The following is a 26,491-nucleotide window of genomic DNA, read 5'->3' as shown; positions in this document are numbered from 1 at the left end:
AGGCAATGAGGATAAATGAGGTGACTTGTGGAAAGTGCTTAACACAACACCAGGCAGGTGTTCTCTAAATATTTGCTGTTCCAGTAAAATGAACATGACCTTAGAGCATCATTTCCCAAGTTGTCAGACATAAGGCCAAAAACAGAAAGGTTAAGATTCCAAGCTTCTGATACAGGGGCCATGGGTTTGATCACTGGTTGGGGAACTAATATCCCACGTGACGTGTAGTACAGCCAAAAAAAGGGGCAAAGCTGAGGTTCGAACTGGGTTCTTTGACTCCATGACAGTAGTCCGCAAACTTTCTGCAAAGGACCAAATGGTAAACGCTTTAGGTTTTGCAGGCCATAGAGTCAACTGTCACAACTAAACTTTGCCGTTGTAGAATAAAAGCAGCCATAGTCAATACACAATAAATGACCTTGACTGTGTTCAATGAAACTTTTGAAAAACAAGCAGTGAGCTGGATTTGGCCTCTTGGTTGTAGTTGGCCAGCCCCTGTTCTGGAACCATACTTGATACTCACTGACATGTAAAATGCTGGGAGGTTTGGGGTTTTATGTTTGACCCATTCTCAAGCTTCTCTTCTGCTTTTCACTAGGCACCTTCTAGACTATCTGTTTTTCTACATTACATAAAAACTGGTTTATGTGTTCTTCCTTGGATATTTCTCCCCTTCTCGATCTGTGTTTAACTTAAAGCCTTATTTGACAAGTCAGCTGATCCACAGGCACTTTTTGTCTTTGTGAGGTGTGCTTAATGAGTCAAGAGCCCATGGTTCCATTAACTCCCTCCAACTTTTATTTAGAAATCTGCATTGCATTTGCCACATCTTTCAAAGAGCTGCTTATTCTCTTTTAGCCCCTTCTTTTTTCCCATAGCCTTGGATCTCAGTGAGAAAAAGGTAGCGAAAGCCATTTCTCCAAAACCCGTAGCTTAGCATCCTGCTCAGGACTGTATACCTTCAAAAGATAGTTCTCTTCCCACTACAGTTTTAGTCCTGCCTAAATCAGAAACAGGCCATAGCTGGGATTGATTTAGGGAGTTTCAACAAGGTCCTATCTGGGGTACAACTTCTAGGAAGATGGCTCACTTCCCATTTGGTCGCATGACTTCTACTACCTGTGCTGCTTCTCTGCCCTCCCCTACAAAGTATTCACCCTCTACCCTGCCTTCCAGGGCCAAAAATAAGTTTCTTCACACCAGCATCTCTGGGATCCCTACGTTTTCTTATTTCCCAGAACATGCCATGTGGACCAAGCGTCCTCTCCCTCACACGGCTGTAGCAGTGTGGTTTCTCCCCACTTGCAGGCCTCTGTTTCTAACTCTGCTAGCTGTCCCATGGGCCATGGCCTGTCACTCCTAGAGGGCATGGAACGCCCTTCCAGGAGGAGGCTCCTGTTTGTGCGCCTCACGCGTGGGTGGGCTCTGCCTCATGTGGCTCTTCTCCCCTGCCGGGTCAGAATCCTGTGCTGCCTGGTCCCCTTCTGGATTCTTCCTTCTCCAGGAGCTCTTTGATTATCTGCAACATAGGGAAACACAGTGTTTCTATGACCTTTAAACCTTTCTGGAGCCTGTAACCACTTGTCATGTGAGATACATGGCTCTGAGAACAACCTCTCCAGCTTCCTGTCTTCTCTCTAGCCCTTTTAGCGAACATCCCAGTAGGGAACACCTAGTCCTACCCCGCCCTTGACAGTTCTTTTGTAGCTCACGAGTCCCTTGGCTGCCCTAGTGTTAATAACGGTGGGTCCTAACCTCACTTCCATTTGATAGACCTGTCCAAGAGCAAGACTGTAAATCTCCCAACAACAAAAGCAGAAAAATATCTGAGGATTATAAAGTGTCCCAGAATGTTTCCCATTGTCCAGCATCTGCTTCAGGATAATCTCTTCACCCAGACTTGGCCCCCTTACAAGTTCTGTCTTTACCGCTAATAGTCATCATATTAGAAAATTATCACTAGCCTGGTAGCTCTACAGAAAAACCTTCAGGAATGAGAGGACTTGTTTCCTTTTCTTTAGAACAAGCACAGTAAGAGCCTAAAATGTACAGGAGAAAAGGAGAAAAGCGCTGCCGGCCCCACAGCCATGGTAAGTTGCTGACAGTGACCAAGACGTGGCCACTGGGAATTCCCTGGTGGTCCAGTGGTTGGGGCCCTGCGCTGCCACTGCAGGGGGCACCAATTTGATCCCTGGTCAAGGAGCTGGGATCCTGCATGCCATGCAGTACAGCCAAAAAAAAAAAAGGTTGCTGGTGAGCCTTGAAAACACATTAAGTAAAAGAAGCCAGTCGGACAAAGACTACGTGTTATATGAATCCATTTATATAAAATGCCCAGAAAAGGCAGATCTAAAAAGAAAGATTAGTGGTTGCCTAGAACTGGGGAGCAGGAGTGGTTAGGGGGATGTTAGAGAAACCTGGAAGGTGCCTGCTAAATGGGTATAGGATTTCTTGTGGGGGTGGGGTGTGTGAAAATGCTGTAAAGTTATGGTGATGGTTGTACAACTCTGTGAATGCACAAAGAAACACACAAAAAAGTATGCAATATAATGGGTAAACTGGTTGGTATGTGAATTACATCTCAGTAAAGCTGGGGGAAATGGGCTTACTTGTGTATGGCTGCTTCTCAGTTCATGGACTTTGTTCAGATGGAACATCTTTTCTCTCTGTATATGCTCGATTCAGGAAGTACCAGGAAATCTTGAGCTCTTCAAAAATAGAAAAAGCTTAGGATAACCACTGGGAAGGAGCTGATTTTAGGAAAAGTTAGTGAGTGCAAAAGGTACCCCTTAAAGGATGTGAAAGATTGGTGCCGGAAAGTGGGTTCTCCAGGGCACTGCTGGCAAAGTTAAGAACCGAGTCCTCTCTCAAGGGGAACATTTGGCAATAACTGTTGACATGGACCAGTCTTTAATGCAGCAATTCTACTTGTAGCATAGAGAAATTGTAAAGGCCTGTGTATATTCAGTCCTCGTAATATTTTAAGTAAAAGTGAAATATTGGGAAAACTAAGATGCCCACTAATAGAGGGCTGGCTTTTATAGTATATTTATACTGTAGAACACTATGCAGACATGAAAAAATACAAAGCTAAATGTTCAGATACTGAATTCTGAGATAATGTTAAAGAAAAAAAGATGAGAACAGTGTCTTCATTTGTAGTTTAAAAAATATAAAAACATGTCTGTATGCATAAGAAACATATGGAAGGATTTACAAGCTACAATTCAAGTTGAGGGGAGAGAGAATCGCAGCAGTGAAAATGCCTCTGTAGACTAGAGCGGAAACAGAGCCAGTGCAGAGTGGGCTCATCATCACAAGAATCCCAAGTCAGAGAGGCAGCCAGACATGGCCCTTCCCTCAGCCAGCCTCTAAAACACAGGTTTAGGAGTTACAGGTAGAAGGATTAATTGCCATCTTCATTGGCATTTAGGTCCTTTGATGAACTGTCAAAAAAAAATCTGAATGACTGGTGTATAAGTAAAACTGCATTTCATTGGCAGTCAGACTGTCTCCCTCAAAGCCAGGAGCAGTTCTGCTGCAGCAGTTTCAGAGGACTTCACCACCCCAAACCCCAAATCTAGGTCTTCTCTTTGCCCTGTAGGCCAGAGCTCTTCGGGAAACCAAGCCAATTCCTAATCTCATCTTTGCCATTGAACAGTATGAAAAGTTTCTCATCCACCTTTCTAAGAGGTCAAAGGTAAGCTATATCCTGTTGTTTTTCTACCGATTTCCACTTACCTCTGAGGGGACCTGGCAAACTGAAGCAACACAACTGCACCGGGTGGGGGGTCGACTATGTTTCTTTTGTTTCTTTGCTATTTCTGATCTGATGGCCTGAAGTCAAACATTGACACAGGGAACCTGATATGAAGTCTAGTGGGTATGTACTTGCTTCTCCAGGAACTGAAGGGTTTATCAGGGATGGCTCAGGCCGCCCTGGGCAGGTTTCATTGGTAGCAAACTGTGCCTGTGTTTACAATCCTGTCCCAGGTGAACCTGATGAAGCATATAAAGCTCAGCACCTCACGAGACTTCAAGATCAAGGGAAACGTCCTGGACGCGGTTCTTCAGCAGGAGGAGGAGGATGAAAATGAAGAGGTCAGTGCCTGCTCTGACTGGAGTGCAGCAGGCTTCAGCTGCCCTCCTGGCCGGTTGTCAGCAGCCTGTCCGGGAGCAGCCACAGAGAAAGGGCCAAAAGGTGGTCAAAGACGAAAAAAAAACTAAGCATTCTCAAGAGAAAGGTTGTAAACACAACAAGTTTCTCAGGCTTGTATACCTTTAGGATGGACATTTCCAGAAAGAGGATGTTGAAAACAGGGTCTTACTGTGGGTCTTCTCCCCATAACCTTTTAAACCACTGGAAAATTATGAACCTAAGCATTCTGGCTCAGAAACCAGTTCTTCCCTCTTCTACCATGCTTTCACTCAAAGTAGGGCCACTACTCTGAAAGAGGGTCAGCACATTTCTTAGCCTCCTTTCCCCTCTGCTGAGACTAAAGGGAGAGGAACAGACCTGTCCCAACAGCACACCATGAGCCCTACAGCATCTCTGAAGCAGAGCCCAGTGTTTCCTTACCTCTGGTGCCTAGAATTTCTATCACCTTATGCATATCCAAGATAAACTGGAAGTTTACATCAACCACCCTGGATTTCTAGCTTCTCAAAAAATTTACCACACTCTGAGCTATAATACACCTGGCCCTGTCCACTGCCTCTGCCTACCTGGCATTTGAGTTCAGGGGAGTTCTGCAGCATCTTAATGCCCCTTCTCTGTCACCTTGTTCCCTGCATCATTACAGAAGTCCAAAGGGAAGGCGTCAGCACCACCTTGCTCTACTGCAGAGCTCGCCCCATCACCAACATTTACCTCCCGTGAGTGGGACAGGGGAGAAAGCATGACCAACACAGGCTTTGATGAGAAGATAAAGGATTTCTGCTTTTATTTCCACTGCCTCTGAACAGGCTTCTCACATTACAGCGTTACTTCTCTCCCCTTCTAGGGCACTGCATCAGAGCATGAGGGGAAGAACAAAGAACCAGCCAAGAAGAAAAGGAAAAAATAAATGCCTGAGTTAATGTGAACTTTGGGGATTCTGCTTGCTTTTTACCCAACAAGCAACAATGCCCCCTTGTCCTACTGCCTGCACCTCGTTGGCATCTTGGTTCTGAACTCAATTGCACCTTCAGTTTAGAGTCAATCATTCTTGGCAGGCCCTGCTACTGAAAAATGGCTGGCCTGAGGCCAGCCCTTTTGCAAAAAGCAGAGCTGAAAGCCTGAGTTTTAGGAGCCTGCGCTGCCCCGATGAAGCTCCATGGGAGCAAATACAGAGCCTCCAGGCAGGGCTATAGTCCAGGCTGGCTTCATTTCTCCAGGGAGCCTTTGGTGAGTTCAATTATCTGGTAAATATCCAGCGCTTCACCTGAAAAATAGTGGTTTGTTAGGATGCCCCCTCATGAAGCAGTCAGAAGTGAGAAAAGCTTAATGTCAAGGTCATAAAGGATCGCCAAGAATGGTAGGGTCATATTTGGGGAGGGTCTGTTTTCTTTATAAAATAAGTTTGTCTTAGACACACTGTGACTTTTAAACAATAAATCTTGTTTAAATCTTTGTGTGTGGTTGAAGAGGAAAGAAACCAGAGTCAAAACACTTCTTCATTTACTAGGAACACCTTTCTAGAAACACATGCCTTTGTGATCTAAACATGCTCACTTTGGATTCAGGGCCCGTTATAAACTGAAACAGCCCAGTACACAGCACAAGAGGCTTTGATGAGAAGATAAAGGATTTCTGCTTTTATTTCCACTGCCTCTGAGTGGAAATCCTCTAGTGCCCCGAGCCTCTCTTGTCCAAGACCACTTTCTAGTCCGCCTCCCATCCCATGTGTGATAAGGAAGGAAGGTGGTGTGCTCACCCTGGGGAATCCCGTATCGCCTTTCCATCCCAGTTGGGTTAGAAGGGGTTTTACAGTCCATGGTCACTTCCTTCCTGAGGCACTGGTCAATATCAACTGTACTGAAAAACGCGACTGACTGGGGCAGGTCATTCAGGCCCAGCTTGTGGGCAAACATGCACCTGAAAGAGACCCGATCTCCTTTCAACAGTCGTGTCCCTGCTATAACAAAGGCCGGTCTCTCCAGGAGGTGACCTGCAGGGCCTGCCCAGCCAACTCTGTTCAAGCAAAGAAAGCTGAAGGGCCAGCACGGCCCAGCCCAACACCTCCCGCTGAGATACTCGCATACAACTGTGGACTCAAAACACCTTTTTTCCCACTTTGGTCAGATGAGGGCAACAGTAGTGATCATTGTAAACATTCATTATATACCCATTAATCAGGACAGGCCATGGTTCCCAAACTGGTTCTTAGTGGCAGATCAACATGGAACTGTAACATCAGTTAATCCAACCATATAAACTAGAGATTTTACTACAAGAAAATTCAACTCAATATGTATACTTGAGCTTCCCTGTTAACAATGTTTTCTGTTTACTAACAATAACAAACTTTTGGCACTTAAATGTTTACAAATGAAAAAGTATCTCTGAGTTGAGAAAAGCCTGTCATTTGACTTTCAAAACAAAGGTGTATTCCGAGGGGAGCACAGTTTGAGAACTCTGGGCTCTCCCACCTCCTGACCACCCGAGTGATCGAGTCTGGCAATACGACACTTCAAATCTCCAAAAATCTTTTCTAAATATTGAGCCAGTCTTTTTAAGACTTTGCAGGTTTTAAAAATCAGAGATAAAAGTGGAAACACTTATTCCTGGGGGGATGAAAATTCAGACTGTGCTCAGTGTGGTCCAAGCCCCATGTATCTGGCAGACACTCAGGCTGGAGGAGCCATGGGCCCTGCCTACCTGGTCAGGAGGTTGGTGATTTGCAGGGCGAGGGCTGCACGGTATCGGTCCTCCTCCCGCACCAGGTAGCGAACCTCGTCGTGGATGCTGATGCAGAAGCGCCCATCAATGGCAAACTCCTCGAACAGCCACTTCATGGCTACAAGCATGAGGTGCAGGTAGTCCACTGCAGAACTCTGCACCACCCAGTTCACTCGGCTGGTCATAAACTGAGGAGGGAAGGCACAGGTGAGGAGGGCCAGACGACAAGCAGCTCCCTCCCGAGCAGGAGGCGGCACAGGAGCCCTGCCCTCCCTGAGGCCCCCGTTCTGAGGGCGGCGGTACCTCCCCGCGGACAGCACAGGGTTCCAGGGCCCGGCTGATGCGGCAGCCCAGCACCGGGGTACGTGGTATGTCAGATGTGGCAATGCTCTCCAGCTTGTTGAACATTTCTGACTCTGTGCCCCCCATCCAGGCTCGCTCAGCAACCACCTCCCACTTCTTCCACCGCGATCTGGGGAACAAAGAGGGGCAAGCTTTGTGTTTCACCATATCAGAGCAAACGCACACCAGCTCTCCCCGGGCCAGCCCAAACCCTCCCACTGACATGAACACACAGAAGGGTCTCACTTCTTCGAAGCTTCTCTCTGGATCTTGCGGAGATCCTTCAGGGAAACCCAGCCATCCTCCGTCCTGTCCACAGGGAGGTCCAACTCCTTCACCAGCCACTCACCCTCATCTGACAGCCGGTACCTGGGAGGCAGCGTCACAACCGTCACTCCCATGGGAATGCCTGTTCTGTGCCAAACCCTGGGCTAGGCGTGTTCAACACCACTCCATTTCCACAACTGCCCTGGGGTCAAAAGGCTCAGAGATGCTAAGTGACTCGGATCACACAGCAGGCAAAAGCAGAGCCTAGACAGGATCCCAGGATTCTGTGGGCTACCTGAGGGTAGCCCGATAAAGGACAGGGGACCATTACTGTCCTAAATCTTCAACCCTGCACTGCCCAGTGACCAACAGGTGTCATGTCAGTCCAGCAGGCAGCGAAGGCTACCACCCTGCATTTTGGGGTGTGGGTGGGAAGAGCATTTAGAAAGGCAGAAGACAGGACATACAGCCAGGCCTGGCTCACTTCTCGGTCCCCGCTGCCCAGACTCCCAGCTTCAATGCGGCTTCAGATGACACCGGGCTAGTCCCCTGCTGGCCAGTCATGTCACTCACCTGCTCAGAGGTGCCACAGGCTTTCCCCACCTGCCCTCAGTCCACACCATGAAGCCTTCAAAGGTCTCCATGACTAAGACCCAGCCATCTCTGTTGCCACTGCCTTGCCTGCACCAGTACACGCTACCCTAGTGCATCCCCCCAGCCCCGTCTCCCCCCTCACCTCCCTAGACAACACACTGCTCCCCCTCTCACTTGCTCTCATGCCCTGTGAGCATGTGGGTTTGCAACCCTCATACTACTGTTTACTCTGCAGGAGCAGAGCAGGCACCCTGCAACCACTCAGTGATAACGAATGCACAGCTTTATGAGGAAAACGGACTGTGAAGCGAGCAAACATCACAACCAAGGGACAACCCACCTAGAACTAGGTCAGAGGCCACATGAGGGCTCAGGCAACAGGAAGGTCAAAAAACAGGCGCAGCAAAGACAATAAAGCAAGCCTGAGGCCCAGGGATGGGGAAGGGGGGGACACTCACCGGCGGAGGCCCTTGGTGACCGCATACATCTGCTGGGCCTTCTCAGCCGCCTCCTGCCGCGTGAGTCGGTGGTTGAACTGCATGAGCAGGCGCTCAGCGAAGGGCTGCCCGGCCCCATAGATGCGGCCGTAGTTGATGATCTTGGCGTGCTCACGGCTGATGCCCACAGTGGCCGCTGTCTTGCTGTGCAGATCGGTGCCCCTGCTCTTCCTACCCTGCAGGGTCATCCAGCCGAAGGCCGTGCAGCCTGGGGGCAGGGCGACAGCAAGAGAGGCGGCTTTGGAAGTGCTCCGCCGGCCAGACATCAGGCCTCCTCCACTCTGCTCCAGCCCTGGCTCCCACTTACCGTGCATGCCGGCAAAGTGGGCATCTCCCAGCACAGCTGCGATCCACAGCTCCTGGGAGTCCACGTCGGCACCCACGAGGACGTAACCGGGTGGGGCCTGCACCATGGCCTTCAACTCACTGCCTACGCGGTCAGGCTGTGGGAAGAGGGAGGTCATACCCCACGTAGGTGGCCGGTGAGACTCCTCTCGCTCACCCCGGGGCCTGACTAGACTGAGATGTGGTGGCCCTTCCCAAGGGCATGGTTTTAGGCAACTCAGCCAGCTCTGCCAGTTCTAGGTAAAGATCCCTTGCCACATGCCTGGCTCACACTCAGCCCCATGGAAACTCCACAAAAACTGTGCCACGCATGCCTGGCCAGGAGCAGGTGCCCAGAACTTATCTGCCCAACAAATGGAGGGGCTGTGATGCCAGATTTGGTCTTGAGTCCCACCAGACTCAGATCTTAGTACAGGCCCATCGCAACCCCAGCTTCTCGAGACAGGAGAGGAAGGCCAGGGAGACCAGACGCACAAAGAGCACGCACCCGGGCATTGCTGGCAGTGAGCCACGTGGGCTCCACGGCCCGTCGAGTGATGGTGCCGGCCGTCACCACCTGGGGCAGGATAGCCCCGTAGCGGCCTTCCTCATCGTAGTTGGCATGCCTGTGGGGGTGTGGGGGGGAAGGACCTGAATCTCCGCAGCTGGCTTTGGTCTTAGGACCCGCCTCACTCAGCTTTCCTGTTCCCACAACCCTGATAAGACATACCTGGTCACGGCCCGGGGCAGCGCAGACCGGGGCAGCCACACCACCATCTGGGAGCTGTGGGGACATGCTGCTGAGCACAGGGGGCAGGAGCCACCCCCTCATGACACGGCTCTCAACCACCTTGCCCTGCTGCATTGCCCTCCGTGCCCGGCCTCAACCCTCTCCACTGACCTGACTTGGGCTGGGCCCTGCCATCTACCACCCAGGAGCACAAGCCCTCAGGGAAATGGCCAGGCAGCTGAGGCCGCTTCTGCCCACATCCTGGGGTGACCGTGAGGCACCCTGCTTCAGCCCTGCCACCACTGCCTCCTCCACGCTCAGGGCAGGCGTCACCAGCCCTTGCCAGACTCTTCTCACAGGAGCATGCTGCTGGCGGCCACCTCCGCCATGGAACTAGACTTTGATCCATCTGCCATTCCCAGCCTAGGATCCAGCCCCCAACACAGCTTACAGGCCACTAGCCCTTCACAGAAGGGGCCTCACAGGGCTGGGAAGGGCCTGCGGGGACCTACAGTACCACTCTTCTTACATAACAAGGAAACTAAAGCTGGAGAGGGAAAGAGCCTGGCCCGTGGCACACAGCACCAGGACCACAGAGAGCCTGGCCTCCAGACTGGGTGAGCCCTGTGCTGTAGTACAGGCTGTCGGGGCCAGGGGTTGTGGGGGTGGGGAAGGGGGAGCGGAAGGGATCCCAGGAGAGCGGTGACCTGGTCAGAGGCATGGATGGCAGCAAGTCTCTGCCCTCCCCGACGGCCCACCTGATACGCTTATGGGCGTTCCTCCAAAATGAGATCATCTTATTGATTTCCAAGGCCCGGGGCCCGCTGGCGCCTCCCGGGCCAGCCTGCAGGCTGCCGTCTTCCATCTTGGGCAGGAAGTCTTTGGCGAAGGGGCTGCCCACATTGCAGCTATTGCCATCCTGTGGAGAGCAAAGGAGGTGGGGCCTGGAGGCGCACGGCAGAGCCCCAGTGCCTGAGGCACTGCCCGACACAGAGCCCAGACTGCCCCACGAGCAGAGCAGTCTGGGGCAAATCCCTGATTGCAACATATATACACACACAAGCGCACACACACACACATTCACACACAGGCGCACACCCAGGCCCCTCCCAGGAACAGCCACCAGTCACCAGATGTGGCACTAGGCCCGACACGCCCCATGTCAGTTTTCTCTTTTTTCTCGCCCTATGTCATTTAATTCTGCCACCAGACCCCTTGCCACTCAATTTTTAGAAGAAAAACAAAGGCTCGAAGACATCCCTGGTAGCTCAGATGATAATCTGCCTGCAGTGCAGGAGACCCAGGTTCAATCCCTGTGGGGAAGATCCCTTGGAGAAGGAAATGGAAACCCACTCCAGTATTCTTGCCTGAAGAATCCCATGGACAGAGGAGCCCGGTGGGTCACAAAGAGATGCCCCATGTCATTTTTCTCTTTTTTTCTAGCCCTATGTCATTTAACTCTGCCACCAGGCCCCTTGCCACCCAATTTTTAGAAGAAAAACAAAGGCTCACAGAGATGGCAACTTTTGTCCGAGATCATGTTCTGCCCCTCTACTCCTGGCATTCCCACAGCAAGGCCGTCTCCTGGTTTGAGTCACTCTGCAGGCCTACTATGCGCCCCAAGTGCAGCAAGAACACCACGAAACAGGGTGTGAACCAGCACACACACCTTGTGAGGCAGCTTGAAGAACCAGCAGCCGGGGATATCCACGTCGTTGTAGGGTCCGTTGCCATGGTGATAAGCTGGCTGGCTGGCTTTGGGGCCACCAGCAGCAGTCTGTGGGGGCCACACACCTAGATCAGGCCCTGCTCCAGCACCTGCGTTCAGCGAGGGCCATGGGGTAGGGGTAGGAAAAGCGCCTGAAACGGCATGCAGCTGGGAAACGACAGGATGGCCACGCAGTCTCAGGCTCCCTCTCGGGCCTCCAACAAGGGTGGGGCTGCCCAAGGGCATGGCGGTCATCTCCCAGCCCTGCAAAACCTTGGCAACTGAGGGGGAAAGCACTACCTGGGCGAAGAGGAGGACGTGGCCAGCCAGCACCCACCCAAAGAAGCCCTGAGCAGGCGCCCAGCTCACCGGAGCTAGCGGTTGACCTGGAACTGCCTCTCGCGAGTTCTCCATCTTTGCCTCAGCCTCCACTTCCAAGCAGCCCAATTCTTCCACCTGGAGGGGCCCAGGTACCAAGCGAGTAAAGCGGGGGGCAGGGCTGGCCCACGTCCACCAGCCCCACTCTGGGGTGAGTGAGCAGAGGAGTGCCTCTGGCACCCGGCCCCCACCCAGAGGCTGCCCCGTCCTGAAGCCAGAGCCGCCCTCACCGTCTGCCACATGGCGCCGCTATCAGATAGCAGGAACTCCTCAGCCAGGTTGGCCCGCAGCGGCTCCAGCTGCTGCTTCCCCTGTTCAAGACAGTGCTTCCTGTACAGGGACTCGATGGCTCTGCGCAGAGAACGGCAGCCGCAGCCTGATTACCGCGGGCCCCCTCCGGGCCAGGCCGCTCTCTGGGTGCCTTCCACCGTTCCCTGTTCAGTCCCCGGAAGCGGATCTGAGGCAGGAATGGACAGCACGCTCCCTGGCTCACAGACAGCGAGTGACAAGCTGAAAACGACAGCACGCTGCTGGCAGGCTGGGCTTCGAGGCCCGGGCCGACTCAGGAGAAGAGTGGGCGGGGAGCAGGGCAGCGGGGAGTCAGGGCCAGGCGCAGGCAACCCCCACCCCTCTGTCCTCAGGCCCCACAGGTGGTCAGACTGCCCCGCCGAGCCAGGACCCGCGATTCTGGGCCACTTCACGCACTATGGATCTCCCCAGCACCTGCCTGTCAAAAGCTCAAGGGTATGGGTTCTCAGACAAGAGACTGAGACCCCATGGCCTTTTCTTCTGCCAGCCCTAAAATGAAGATAACCACCCTGTCTCATGCGGCTGCCTGGGGAACAAATGAGGGAAGCACCGTAAAGGATTAACACAGAATATAACCAGTGCTCAATACATGATACTCAAAGGAGGCACACAAAGTCCGTGGACCCATCACGTTCAACGGCCCTCCAGCCTGCCCTCTACGTGTTCCTGTGCGGGCAGCCGAGCTGCAGGCTCCTTAGCAGGGCCTTAGCCCTTCCCACTCAAACCCCACGCCCTCAACTCCACAGGGCTCGGAGGCCTGGACAGAAAGACTGCCATCAAAAAAGAACTAGAAGCCAGACGCTCTGACTCAGGCTCCTCACCCTAGCCTGAGCTGGGCTTGGCCTCTCCAACAAGGGGAAGGGTCCCGATATGCCAGCCCCTTCCTCCCTGAGCCAGAGCCTTACGTGTGGGGGCAGGCCACCCCAGCCGACGTGGGGGCACTGCCGGCCGGCACCCGAGCCAGGTTGTCCCGCCGCCCGGGCACCAGGTAGCCCCAGCCATGCTGCTCCGAGTAGTGCAGGGGGAAGCCGTCCCAGGTCAGCGCCATGAGCTTAGGTGTGACCCGCATCTGAAGGCTGAGGAGACTGGGGCCAGGGGTCCACGCAGGGTCATCGAGCCGGGGACACAGCTTCCGATACCACCTACACCGCCAGCAGAGAGCGCATCACAGCAGTCAGGGGAGGACAGCGTGTAACGAGGAAGGCTCTCTCCGTCCATGACAATGCCCACCCATCCCAAGGCCTGCTGGTGACCTCAGCCTGACATCACCACCCCCTCCCTCTGGGACTCAGCCAGGACCCCCATGGAGGCTCCTAGAATAATTCAAATATCCCCCAAGGACAGATCCTCTGTCAGCCCCCTGTTCCAGGACCCATACACTGCCCAGGGCAGGACTCCTAGCCAAGCTCCACTTCACCAGGGAAACTGCCCAGAGCAGTGCACAGGTCTGCCCGACGTCTGCTGCTCCAGAAGCACACCAGGGCCTCCAGCGCTCCATCCCTCACAGGCTGTTCACCAGAGCCAATGCCAGAGCGAGGCAAGTGAGGCACTCAGGGCACAGATTCAAGGAGGCCTCCTCTCAGGGAAACACAAAATTGGCCCCTTGCTGTTCAGTCTGGATGCCCCTATTTTCCCATCTCTGCCACTTTGTGGGGCAAGAATGAAGGTCATCTCCTCAAGGAAGCCTTCCTTGATTTCCCCAGGCAGAGTTTTAGGTTCTGCCTCGACACTGATGACTCTCCTGTCTCATGATGGATATCAACTCCAGCGCAGGCTGGCTCTTCCCAGGGAGAAGCTACTAGAAAGGAGTTATGCTTCTCTTTGCCCCTCAGAGGCTGCAGTAAGGCCCAGAACCCAGCAGGCGCTTAGTGCACTTGTAGTGAACAAGCCCAGTGACCTGGGGGTGACAGCAGGACAAGGAGGAGGCAGGAACAAATGGCAGCATGTTAGCACGGGCGCATATGCATGCTACCCGCTGTGCTGGGGGCCCAGAATACGGGCGTCTCAAGGTGGAGGGAGGGATAGGGGGGCTTCTGGCTGTGTGAGGGGAAGGGCTCACCCTGGGTGTCCAGGAAGGTGCTGGGGCCGCTGGGGAAGGAGCTCTGTCGTCCCCCTCAGCTGCTCCAAGCAGGTGCGGGCTGTGACATCTCGCTGGAACTCTTCCTCCTCACTGGGGGGGCCGGGGTCTGCACAGGGCGGGGAGGACAATCAGGACCAGGGAAGGGTATCTCAGAAAGACCCTCCCAGGACCTGCCCAGCAGTCCAGTCCAGTGGTTCGAATTCTGTGCTTCCACTGCAGGGGGCGTGGGTTCTCCTCTGGAAGGCTGGAGCCACCACTGCCCAGGGACCCCCGGGTCCCAGGCCCTTCCCAGGGGCCCTCCCTTCCCCGCCTCCCGCCCATGTTCCCCACCTTCCTGATCCCTGGGGTCCCCAGGGGCGTCAGCCCCCTCGACAGGCAACTTGCTGGCTGCGGCCGGCTCCCTCCTCTTCCCCTTCTTCGCCTTCTTCTGCTTGAACTCCTGCACGTCCCACTCCAGGTCCCAGAGCCAGGGGTCCTCTTTGTACCTGCACAGCCAGTTCACCAGGGCAGGGCTAAGGCCACGCCAGAGGCCAGGTCTCCCACTGCCTGGCCCCTGCAGGGGGACCCTGCCCACCCAAGGGCCTGGCTACCTCTCTCCCGAGAGCAACTGGCAGGCGTCATTGGCCAGGTCCATCAGCGACTTCTTCATCTCTCGCTGGAGCTCCTCGTAGGTACCCTGTGCCTCCGCCAGGTAACGCTCCCAGTTCTGGTTGACGGGCAGGTAGGAGACACCCATCTCCAACATGCCAGCCAGAGTCACCGGGTGGGGACACCTTCAGGACAAACACCAGGGCTGCCATAAATGACCACGGGAGGCAAGGCTCTGGCTCAAGCCCTGAGCCGGCCTGGCAATCCTCAACCCAACCACCCACATCAGACAGACAGGGGTTTAAACCCCAGCTCTCTCCTATTTCCCAGCCATGAGACCCTGCATAAATGACTTTATCTCTCTGAGCCAAAGTTCCTTCATCTATAAAATGGGGATAATATCATTCCATCCTCAGGGATAATGTGAGAATGACAGCTCACAAAAATGGAGGTGGCTGCCACTTGCTGAGTAATGACCAGGAGCCAGACACTGTGTTAACAACTCCATACACACGAAGTATCATACCAGAGCCTTACAACTGGAGCAGTCAAGTATGCCTGTGTGTGCTTCACAGACAAGACCACTGAGGCTCAGAGAAACCAAGTGCCTTGCCAAAGGTCATATGAGCTGGACCAGACAATTAAGATCAGAACCAGGTTTGGCTGAGGCTTCCAATTCTGACCGCATCATCAGACTGACTCACAAGGACACTTAACCAAGATGGACGTGAAGCCCTTAGCTCAGGATGTGGGTTCAGAGAGGGCGCTGAGCAGACCATGAAATAAGCACAGCCTGGGTCCTTCCCTCTAGGACTCTGTAGACACCTGAGAGTCCAAGGGCCAGGTGGCCACCCCTGGACAGAGCAGCGCTATGCTCTCGGGCCAGAAAGGCTGAGGGCCCCAGCCTGAGAAAGGCCCAGCAGCACCTGGCTACAATGGGCCCAGGTACCACCGGGAACCCACTGACCCCCAGGGGTTCCCAGAGGGGCACTCCCTCACCTCTCCAGGAAGAGCGGAAGCTGCTGCTGGAAAACCTCATAGGTGGCCCACACGTCCTGGGCACAGTACTGCATCAGGTCCTGGCACAGGCGACAGGAAGGCGCAGGGTGGGCAGTCATCCCACTGCTGCCGCTGGGGCCCAGGGTCAGGTGTGGCAGCTACACTCCCAGGGTCTCTCGGGGCCCGCCCCTGCCTGCACCCCCGGAGCACCCCCAACCGCGCCATACCTGGAAGTTCTCACGGACGTCCTTCATGTTGCCCTTGACAAACAGCTCGCGGGGCTCCTTCTCCAGGCGAGGCCCCCCCACGTAGAGGCCGTGCACATCTGCCAGGTTATTGACACTGCTGATGTCCAGCCAGTCCCAGGATGAGATCTGGGGGCCAGAGCGAGGGACATGGCAGGTCAGCGTGGCCTTGAGCCAGATGGACAGGCTTGTGACAGGGTCCCCCCATGCCCACTGTGCCCTCACCGTTGGGCCGTTGGCTCTGCTCTGGGACTTCGGGCCTCGTTGAGTAGGGGGCCGGGCCTTGTGCTTGCCCTGCTTGGCGGCCATCCACAGACTGCGCTGGAAGCTGCTCAGCCCCGAGATGGCCATGTGCATGCTCATGGTGTCCAGGAAGCGCATGTGGGAACCCTGAGGAGTGGGGAGAGGCTGCAGCAGAGGGGCCTGCCCACCCCACCTCAGTGCTTCAGCCTACCAGCCCACCACAGGGCCCCTCCCGGCACACAGCTGGATGCTCAAGATGCAGAGTCTTCAAACTTGCTCGTGCTTGTTCCTCCACCTGGAGGGGCCTGCCTTCTAGATCTTAGCCACCCTGGAAGGCACAGGCCAGGCTCAGTCCCAACACAAGGCCCGTCCCAGCAACAGCACTGAGAGGCACCTTGGGAACAGAGGGGCCTAAACCAAGCCTCCCGAGCTATCAGGCTTGGCTGCCCTGCCCTGCCACTCACCAGCTATGAGGCCCTGGGCAAGTTAACAAGGCTGTCTGAGCCTCAGCATCTGCAGCTGGAGGCCAAGGCTGCTCCCACCTGCCCCACCTCTTCTGCGGCACTTTCCACAAGCTCAAGAAGTGCCTCCACTATGGTTCTGAGTGTCTGACATGTGCACTGCTCACACTCTCTCAGCAATCCTATGATGCAACTTCTGCTATCTCCCTCTTTTTACAAAAGAGGAAACTGAGGCTCAGGGGTGTCAAGAAGCACATGCTGCTCACCAGTGGCTGAGGCAGGACATGTGCCCAGGCTGTGGGGCCCACGGCCTCCAAAGCCCAGGTCAAGCTCTAAAATGCCGCACACAGACAAGGGCCATTAGTACTGTGACAGCTCAGGTCCTGTGCCAGGGATCCTGGGCACCCAAGAGCTGGGCACAGGGACCATGGGCAGGGCTGGTCCACAGGGGGCCCTGGAGCTACTACAAAGGCAAGGGAGGCACTAGCCAGGACATGCGGTCCTTCCCCAGCCTCTGAGAGCCGGGCTCTGAGCTCACCCTGAGCCAGGACCTGCACTCAGCCCTAGGATCCTTACCTGGATCAAGTACTGCTCCCGGATGTGGGCTCGGTCGAAGGATACATTGTGCCCCACCACTAACCGCTCCTGCTGGTCTCGCTGAGCGGGGCCTCCGGCACTGGCAGGGACCTCCAGGGGAATGAGGTCAGCCGGCGACAGCTGGCTGGTCCAAGAGTAACGCTCTTCCACCAGCCGCCGGCTGCACCAGGAATACCTGAGGAGGTGAGAGGCGGGCAGGCTCAGCCCGGAGACATGCACGCCCCGCTCCACAAGCCCCACTGCGCACCTTCCACCACATGCAGGTCCTGCACTAGCAGCTGGGGACACAAGGCGGACGAGGTCTCCTAACCCTCACAGCACTGGAGGTCGGGTGGGGGGCTGTCGGGGGCCGTGCTGGGAGTGAGGAGGAGTTACAAAGCCCTCTTTACTTCTCCACCTCCACAGAGAGGAAGGCAGCTACCCGCCACAGTCCCCAGTGTCCCGGACGGGCATGCAGCCTGGCCGTCAAGATGTCTGTTAGGTCTGGGGCTCACCAAGTCGGTGCTTGGCTCTGAGGTGTCTTAATGAATGTTACCGACCCCTCACATCTATGAGCAAGAAACAGCTCATGTTCAAAGAGCTAATAAAGGGGACAGACAATTATAAAGTTATAACTTTTACAATTATAAAATTATAAAGTTCCAAAGTGGAACTTTTTTTAATTGAAAGTGGCAAAAAAAAAAAACAAAAAAACGCTGCACACGTGTACAGGATGAATCATCTGACGGCTGGAACGATTCTGAAGGACAAAGACCAAGTCACGAGCCTTGTAGAAGGTGCTGGGCCTCTGAGCAACCACCCTCAGTGACAGACCAAGGAAAGTGCCAGAAAGGAGATGTATGCACATGTTCTAGAAGTATGTGCTGGAGCTGGGGGGTGGACAGGGGGTGAGTGCTGTCTGTTGGGGGCCTGACACTGACTCGGGAAAAGGCTGGAGTTTGCTCAAAATCCACAAGGATAAGTGTGGGGAAACGGCCACTGAGCAAAAAGCCTCTTGTGAACCATGGATCACGCCAAAGGGTCAAGGCCACTCAGCACCAAAGTGAGTGATGAGGCCACCTGTGTGGCCACCACAGCTGCAAACAAGCTCCCTGTGTCCCTATGGAGGGGAGGAGGGGTTATCTGTCACAACAATTAATGACAAACGAAAAACTAGTTTCTCTCGGGGAGGGCATTACCAGCAAAAAGTGGTTCCTAATTTTAAACCTGGTGAGATCTAACCCACACCCCAAATGATGGGAAAACGCTCAGGAACTCAAGTTGCAACCTCCTTCCCTCTCAATTCAGCATGTCAAAGCCCTTAATAACACGGAAGAAAAGGCTGAAGGATGTCAAATATCAGAGGCTACGGGGATGACAGGGACTTTGGTTGCAATAAAAAGCCAGACTGGTGTCAAGATCTGGGTCTGTAGCTGTGCATGAGAGCCGTCTTGTTACATTTTTGTGATAAAAAAGAAGAAAGCCAAAATGCAAACACCTTTGGCATATTTAAGATGAGTCAGAACCAACCAACACTACACTTTCCCTGTGAGCCTCAGCTTGCCACTGACAGCCTGTGCAATGTCCCTCCAGTCTGATGACCAAAGCCCTCACCTGCAGCATTTGGGAAGCTGCCCTCTGGCCTGTGCAAGGCTTCTCCCTTCCACTGGAATCTGCGGGCTGCTCAGGCATCTGACGTTACACAGCCAGGTGCCAGGGATGTGCCGAAGTTAAGTGGGCTGCTGTCAGGGCCCCAGCCTCCCACCCCCCGCCACAGTCAGGCTCCCAGGAGGAAGGCCCTGTATGAGCCCGGTCCTCAGTAGTGACTTCCACTGCCAGGCAAACTGAGCGGTGCCCCCCAGTACCACTGGCAAGAACGGTATGAGAATGAGAGGATGATGGAAAGGACAGGAAGAGAAAGAGGTGAACAGTTAGGAGAGGAAGAAGAGAAAAGAAAAAGGGGACTAGAGGTAAACTGGCCAAGAATGACCCAAAGATTGAAAAACAGTTCTTATCACTGGTTTCCTAATTTCCTTTCAGCCACCACAGCCTACTTTACTTTCTCAAATGATGGACAGTATTCCCTCTAGTTTGACCATCAAGTTACATAGTAAGCTCTGAGATTCTCATCTTAACTGGAACTAATCAATAAGGAATCATCTGGTTTTGCTCTTTTCAGCCATTAATGCCTACCTTATCTATTTAGCCATGTTTTCACCATTTTCAACTGCATATTTAACATTTCGCAGCTTTCTTTACAAAGATGTAGCTTCCAATAGGAATAAAGAAACTGCCAACTTTTTTTTTTTGCTGGCCATGCCTGAAAGCATTAAGGTTGTAAATAGTATTTTAATCCTGGAATGAAGAATAAAAAAGGGGAGAAACAGTACTGCCATCATTGTTTGAAAAAGAAACTTGGGTAGCACTTAGAAAGTTACTCAAAAAGAAAAGAGTGATTGGATATACATTTGGGGGACCAAAATGCCTGCAGGCCTACTTGGGAGGCTGGGGGATGGAAGAAATGTTTCTCAACTAGGGGTGGTCAGCAAGGTGTTACCTGAGGGGAGGGATATTTGGAAACTGAAATGGGGCGGGATTTGGTCTGGCACTTAAGGGAGCAGCTAGGGACGCTAAGTGTCTTATACTGCCTGGGACATTCCCATCAAAGGGAAGTTTCTCCTGCCCAAAATAACCACTGACATCCCCAAATAGAAACACTGTTCAAATGTCTTAGACCAACTTTTCAGGAAGCTGTTAGGGGAAGGGGTAAAGGCATCAAATCAAGGTAATCTCAACTGGTCTCCCAGTCAGCCTCAAGTACAACATATTACTGGGACTCTGCTGAGCCCGTCACCACCTGACACTTGCTAGGGTGTCCTTTACCACCCTACACCTTCCCCATCAGAAAGTAAGCTCTATCAAGCTGGGATCAAGCTGATTGCAGTCCCTGGAAACTCACCCGCCAGACACAGAGTGGGGGCCCCCCAGGTGGGCTCAAGTCCCCTGACCCTGGCCCCTCCCTACTCACCAGGCCGAGGGGGATATGGCCACCGCCAACGTGGGGCAGGTTCCCTCTGCCAAGCAGACCTCCACGTCGAACACCAGGGCCCGCTCCTCGGGGATGGCCACGGGTTCGGCCTCCCCCGCGGGGCCGTACCGGGTCCAGCCCTCCGCCCAGGCCCAGCTCGGGGGCCGCGGGGGCAGCTGCGCCTGCAAGAGCGAGTTGGCCGCCTCCAGGTAGGGCAGGCTCTGCTTCTGCGCCAGGAGGCGGAAGTGCTGGTCCAGGCTGCCCCCGAGGAGGGGCGGCAGGGGCAGCTCCACGTCGGGCAAGGGCGCGGCCGGCTGCCCCCAGAGCCCGTGCTTCTGCAGGTGCTCCACGCTGCGGCGCACCGCGGCCTCGTCGGGCCTCTCCCCGCCGGGCCCGAAGATCTGCTCGTGGAGCCCTCTCGAGAGCATCTGGATGTGCAAGGGGTTGTGCCGCAGCTGCCCGCCCACCGAGGATGGCACAGGCTGCGGCGGCGGCGGCCCGTCGCTGGGGACGGGGTCGGAGGCGGAGCTGGAGACCCAACGTCCCGGAGCTGGAACCAGGCCTGGCCCGACGGTGGCGCCGGCCACCTTCCTCCAGAGCAGGCGGCTCATGGTGGGTGCAGGGAGCCCCCCGGTGGGCGTCAGGACACCTGGCTTTGGGCTCCAGCTTGGCAGCGTTCACTGGCTGAGAGACGTGGAGAGGGACACGTCCTGTCTCCGCTTTCCTGCCAGGGAAACGGTTCTGACCATGCCTGCCTTCCACCCACAAATCCTAAAGGAGACAGATGATGTAGTGTTAGCAACTACATGCAGAGCACCTGCGATCTTAACAGCCCTCCTTCCGCGAGCCCTGCCTGCGTCCCAAAGCAGGGTGCCAGGCGCCTTTAGGTGCATGTTCTCAGTTCATCAAGCAACCTTGGGAAATACCAATACCCCTCGGAAAACCGAGGTTCAGGTTAAGTTCATCAGAGAAGGAGACTAGTGGTTAAGAGCGCAAGACTCTGGTGGGAACAGGGTTTGAATCCCGGCTCCAGCTCTTCAGAGACGTGTGACCTTGGGCAAGGGCCTTGGGCCATTTCCCTACTCTGTAAATTGGGGTGACTGGGTTCTACCGGTCATACAGGACTGCTGTTCGGGTGACACACAGGGCGAACCTGCCGCAGGGCACGGCCCTCGGCAAGTGCTCGGCAAACGGTGGCTGCCAGTGCCCCGACCGCCGCAGCCCGAGGGCCTAGCGCCCTTAGGGGACGGTGCCCGGGTTCGAGCCCGCCAGGGGGGCCGCAGTCCCGCGGGGGCCCCACCCCCGCCCGAGCCCTGGCCCAGCGCGCCGCAGGAGCCCTCGGCCGCCAGCCTGAGCCCGGCGGCCGCGCCGCGGTGCGCGCTGGGACGAGCCTCCGCCCAGCCCAGGGCCGCGCTCCCAGACTGGAGAGGGAGGGGCCGCGCCGCCGCTCGGCGACCCGGCCACCTGCCCCCCAGCGCCGAATCCGCCGGAAACCTCAGTCCGCCCGGTGCCTCCCGCTCTGCGGCTCCCGACCCCAGGCTGGCGACGCCCCGGCTCCCTCCGCGCGGCCTGTGCAGCCTCGGGGTGGCGTGTGGCCTCCTCGGGAGTGATCCGCCTCGCTGGCAGGGGCAACTTCCCGTCTGTGCCCCGCTAGGTCCCGCGGCTACCCGAGAGGCAGGCGAGAGACTTCTAGCGCGACCAATAGGAGAGCCACAAGTAGACCGGTCCGCCGTAGGGGGGGGAAAAGGACTTCCGGGTGGACCTTCCCCTGCGGAACTCTGGGAACCAAGGTCCAACCTCCCCTGCTCAAGAAGCAGGTGGGTTGGTCCCAGGCAAGCGGGTGGGCGGTAATAATACTTTTTAGGTTGTCCAAAGAGCACCAGCTAGCAGGCGGCCGCGTGGCCTAATGGATAAGGCGTCTGACTTCGGATCAGAAGATTGCAGGTTCGAGTCCTGCCGCGGTCGCAAAGGGAGAAGTTACTTTTTGGTTTATCCTTTCTTAGGAATTTAAGTTAGAGGACCGTGTGGAAACGCTGTTGCCGATTATCACCCCTCGTTGATGTCTGGAAACACTCAAATCAGACGAAGTAACTGCACCTACATCCCACCTGGCAGTGTCCTTGTGAAACTGTTCCTCTACCTGTTACAGCTACATGGAGGTGAGCGGAAGTGGTGGTCCATTTCTAAAAATGTACCATCCGTGTCATACCCCCACACTGGTAGAGAAGCAGGAGCATCCTTTGGGGAAACCCCGATTTTAATCAACTGGACCCTGTGTGTTCATTGGAGGGACTGATTTGAAGCTGAATCTCCAATACTTTGGCCACCTGATGCGGAGAGCTGACTCATTTGAAAAGACCCTAATACTGGGAGGGATTGAGGGCAGGAGCAGAAGGGGACGACAGAGGATGAGATGGTTGGACGGCATCATCGACACAATGGATATGGGTTTGGAGTTGGTGATGGACAGGGAGGCCTGGCCTGCTGAGGTTCATGGGGTCGCAAAGAGTCGGACACGACTGAGCGACTGAACTGAACTGAACTGATACGTGGGAATCATAGAGATTCACATTTGAAGGCAAGCCCTTTCCCTCTCTTCATCCTGGTCAATTCTGATGAGTAAAAATACTGCCTTCCCTTGAAGCTGAATCTGTCCCCGGGTATTAAGCTCTCATCCAGCGCATCTGAGGAGAAGGCAATGGCACCCCACTCCAGTACTCTTGCCTGGGAAATCCCATGGACTGAGGAGCCTGGTGGGCTGCCATCTATGGGGTCGCAGAGTCAGACATGACAGATGGGACTTAGCAGCAGCAGCAGCAGCCAACGCGTCTGGCTCACCCCACCGGCCCGAGGAGTCACCAGAGGTAGCCTTGCATCTTCACGGTCTCCTGTCTGCATCCACCGCCTGTCGCTCCAGGTGCCTCTGATAAACTGTAAAGTGCTGCAGAGAATCAGGCCCACGAACACGACGAGAGCCTGGAGGCTGGATCCTGGAGCCTCGGCCGCGTGGATGAAGAAAGTGAGGCTGGGAGAGGTTTGAGACACGCCTGAGGACGCACAGCTGATTAGGGACAAAATTCAGGCCTCGTAGAAAGTCGGCCCCCACTTCCTAGGCCGTAGGTGTGCCAGGACACTCTGAACTGACTGACTTGAGAAGGGGACTTCAGTATTTTTCAGGGGTGTGGTTTGGGGACACTCAGGGAAAGGAGAAGGTGGCAGCAGAGGATGAGATGGTGAGAGAGCATCACCAACTCAATGGACATGAATTTGAGCAAACTCCTGGAGATAGTGGAGGACAGAGGAGCCTGGTGCGCTGCAGTCCATGAGGTCACAAAGAGTCCCATTCAACTTAGCCACTGAACAAGGGGGAAAACACACTGCCCCGCTGGTCCTGCAAACTGATCGCGCCCAGGGAGGCAGTGAGAAGCCCCAGAACAAGGCTTGAAGACTGCACAGTAGCACTGAACCTAGATCCTTCCATACATTTCCCCTTTCTTTTGTTTTAAGTATGAAACCTTGTTTATACATTGTTCTAGATGTATTTAGTATATATACTGTGCTGTGCTAAGTAGCTTCAGTCCTGTCCAACTCTTTGTGACCCTATGGACTGTAGCATGCCAGCCTTCTCTGCCCTTCACCATCTCCTGGAGTTTGCTCAAACTCATGTCCATTGAGTCAATGATGCCATCCAACCATCTCATCCTCTGTCATCCCTTTCTCCTCCTGCCTTCAATCTTTCCCAGCATTAGGGACTTTTCCATTGAGTCAGTTCTTCTCATCAGGTGGCCAAAGTACTGGAGCTTCAATTTCAATAGTACCAAAGCAGTCATTGAGCAGATTGAAGGAGTTGCTACTCTAAAGTGTTCAGCTTGGTTCATTTGGCAGTGGTAGCTTTTGTTAAAGGCAGAACAGTGATAGTTTCTCTCTGAGGCAGAAACTGCTGAAGCTGGGCTTGGCATAGATGACACAATAAATAATTCTTCACAATAAATAGTTCTTCCAATAAATATTCAGGGTTGATTTCCTTTAGGACTGACTGGTTTGATCTTCTTGCTGTCCAAGGGAATAATACCTGAGAAACCACATTTCCCTACAATTCCTTGGACCTCTCCTCCCACAGAGCAAGAGACAAATTCATTAGGAACTCCCCACCCAGAGGAAAACACTCTGTACTTTCTTGCAAAGCACGAATCTCAGGTGTAACAGAAGCTGATTTTTTTTTTTAAATCTCCTCTTTCCACTGCTGTTAAATATCCAGGAAGACTGACCTTGTGTCTCATTGGATGCTCTGCTCCAGGACCTGGCTGGAGCTTGGTAATAACTACTAGCACATATTAAGATGTCAGATTGTGGCATCTAAATTAATTAATCCTTGCATTAACCCCAAGATAGAGATTCTGTTATTATCCCCTTTTACTGATGAGGACACTGAGGCCCAGAGAGATAAAGTAGGGAGCCTAAAGCCCTACAGCATGTAAATGGTAGAGCTTCCCCAAGATTTGAACCCAGGGAGACCTGCTCTACTGTATTACTTGGTGACCACCCACTAACCCTGAAAGCTGAGGACCCCTGCTCCTAGGCTGTGGGCCAGACACAGGCTGAGGCTGGAGATGCAGGCTGGGGCGACTCTGCATCACTGTTGCTGACTAAGGAACTCTCCAGTCACTGCCTTCTCCTCCACAGTCCCTCTAGGGAGCTTCCTTCCTGATGACCTTTTTGTGTCATCTATGCCAAGCCCAGCTTCAGCAGTTTCTGCCTCAGAGAGAAACTATCACTGTTCTGCCTTTAACAAAAGCTACCACTGCCAAATGAACCAAGCTGAACGCTTTAGAGTAGCAACTCCTTCAATCTGCTCGATGACCGCTTTGGTACTATTGGTGTGCGAGTGCTAAGTCGCTTCAGTGGTGTCCGACTCTGTCTGACCCTATGGACTGTAGCCCACCAGGCTCCTCTGTCCATGGAATTCTCCAGGCAAGAATACTGGAGTGGGTTGTCATACCCTCCTCCAGCCGATCTTTCAGACACAGGGATCAAACTCGCATCTCTTATGTCTAACTGGCATTGGCAGGCGGGTCCTTTACCACTAGCACATAGGTACTATTATTATTTGATTTTTCTTTTAACTATATTTATGGGGCTTCCTAGGTGGTACTAGTGGTAAAGAGCCCGCCTGCCAATGCAGGAGACATAAGAGACTTGGGTTCAATCCCTGGGTTGGGAAAATCCCCTGGAGAAGGGCATGGCAACCCATTCCAGTATTCTTGCCTGGAGAATCCCATGAACAGAGGAGCCTGGTGGCCTACAGTCCATGGAGTTGCAAAGAGTTGGATGCAACTTAGCATGCATGCACACAATACTAGTTTATTTCAATATTAACTATTTTATTAGAGTGATTTTATTACTATAATTATTATATTAATATTAATTATATTAAAGTAATAATTTGGGGTTGGACTAATTGAATCTTAGAATAGAAAGTTATGGTTGATGTTCTTTGTTTTTTTCTATTTAATACCCAGACTTTCTGCTTTTTTAAAAAAAATTTCTTTTTCAATTGCAAGGAAATTGCTTTATAATGTTGTGTTGGTTTCTGCCCTACAGCAATGCAAATCAGTTATAATTATGTATATATCTCCTCCCTCTTGAGCCTCCCTCCCTTCTCCCCATCCCACCCCTCTAGGTCATCTCAGAGAACCAGAGGAGAAAAGAAAGTCTCCAGTAATAAGTATGATGTTGACTCACTTATCCAAAAATCATACAGTCAGTGCAGGGCCTGGATTAGGACCCAAGCACCATATGATTCCCAACCCACCAGGCATTTATTTGAGCCCACTAAACACCCCACAGGCAAGAAAGCGAGTTTGAAAAGACACAAAGCCAGCCCTGATCCTGGGTTTGCTACTAGCCCACCCCAGATTGACTGGCGTAAGATCCCAGGTAACAGCAATAGCGGCCCTTCTGATATTTGTCAGAAAGCAAATGTGAGTTTATTTTTTCAAAAACATTTTACATTTGTATCTGAGTGATATAGGTCTTTTTTTGTTTTACTTTTTCTTTTATATTGGATATAGTTAATCAACAATGTCGTGATAGTTTCAGTTCAGTTCAATTCAGTCGCTCAGTCGTGTCCGACTCTTTGCGACCCCATGAATCGCAGCACGCCAGGCCTCCCTGTCCATCACCAACTCCCGGAGTTCACTCAGACTCACATCCATCGAGTCAGTGATGCCATCCAGCCATCT

The 26,491-nt window shown here is 53.6% G+C and overlaps 2 protein-coding genes and 1 non-coding gene across 4 annotated transcripts in view; 2 read left to right on the top strand and 1 right to left on the bottom strand.

Annotated features, from left to right (window-relative positions):
• The window catches only part of FANCI (FA complementation group I), a 63,017-nt gene extending 57,760 nt beyond the window's left edge, over positions 1-5,257 (top strand). Inside the window, exons 35-38 of the mRNA XM_040257575.1 lie at positions 2,022-2,090; positions 3,605-3,700; positions 3,994-4,101; positions 5,004-5,257. Coding sequence (XP_040113509.1) covers positions 2,022-2,090; positions 3,605-3,700; positions 3,994-4,101; positions 5,004-5,066 — 336 coding nt within the window. The 3' untranslated portion in view covers positions 5,067-5,257. The remainder of the gene's footprint in view (positions 1-2,021; positions 2,091-3,604; positions 3,701-3,993; positions 4,102-5,003) is intronic.
• On the bottom strand, positions 4,914-21,876 carry POLG (DNA polymerase gamma, catalytic subunit). Of its 2 annotated transcripts, XM_040257576.1 has the most exons (23): positions 21,744-21,864; positions 20,250-21,020; positions 17,222-17,417; positions 16,167-16,331; positions 15,924-16,070; positions 15,697-15,776; positions 14,700-14,882; positions 14,440-14,594; positions 14,089-14,215; positions 12,935-13,171; positions 11,951-12,071; positions 11,712-11,798; positions 11,304-11,411; positions 10,393-10,553; positions 9,635-9,688; positions 9,413-9,530; positions 8,888-9,023; positions 8,542-8,788; positions 7,469-7,591; positions 7,184-7,352; positions 6,860-7,068; positions 5,916-6,076; positions 4,914-5,423 (listed from the first exon to the last, which is right to left on the bottom strand). In XM_040257576.1, exons 2-23 carry the CDS (start codon positions 20,858-20,860, stop codon positions 5,365-5,367), a joined length of 3,654 nt encoding a protein of 1,217 aa, XP_040113510.1. In that variant the 5' UTR covers positions 20,861-21,020; positions 21,744-21,864; the 3' UTR covers positions 4,914-5,364. The 2 variants fall into 2 exon arrangements, 1 of the variants encoding a protein (XP_040113510.1); XR_005724007.1 differs by lacking the exon at positions 7,184-7,352 and having other exon boundaries at positions 21,744-21,876.
• Positions 21,877-22,141: 265 nt separating this feature from the next.
• On the top strand, positions 22,142-22,214 carry TRNAR-UCG. The gene has a single exon. It is a non-coding gene; the product is annotated as a tRNA-Arg (tRNA).
• The last annotated feature ends 4,277 nt before the right edge of the window (positions 22,215-26,491 follow it).

This window comes from Oryx dammah, unplaced genomic scaffold, assembly GCF_014754425.2.
Source record: "Oryx dammah isolate SB20612 unplaced genomic scaffold, SCBI_Odam_1.1 HiC_scaffold_16, whole genome shotgun sequence".
Lineage (NCBI taxonomy): Eukaryota > Metazoa > Chordata > Mammalia > Artiodactyla > Bovidae > Oryx > Oryx dammah.
This window is presented reverse-complemented; position numbering and strand designations above follow the sequence as displayed.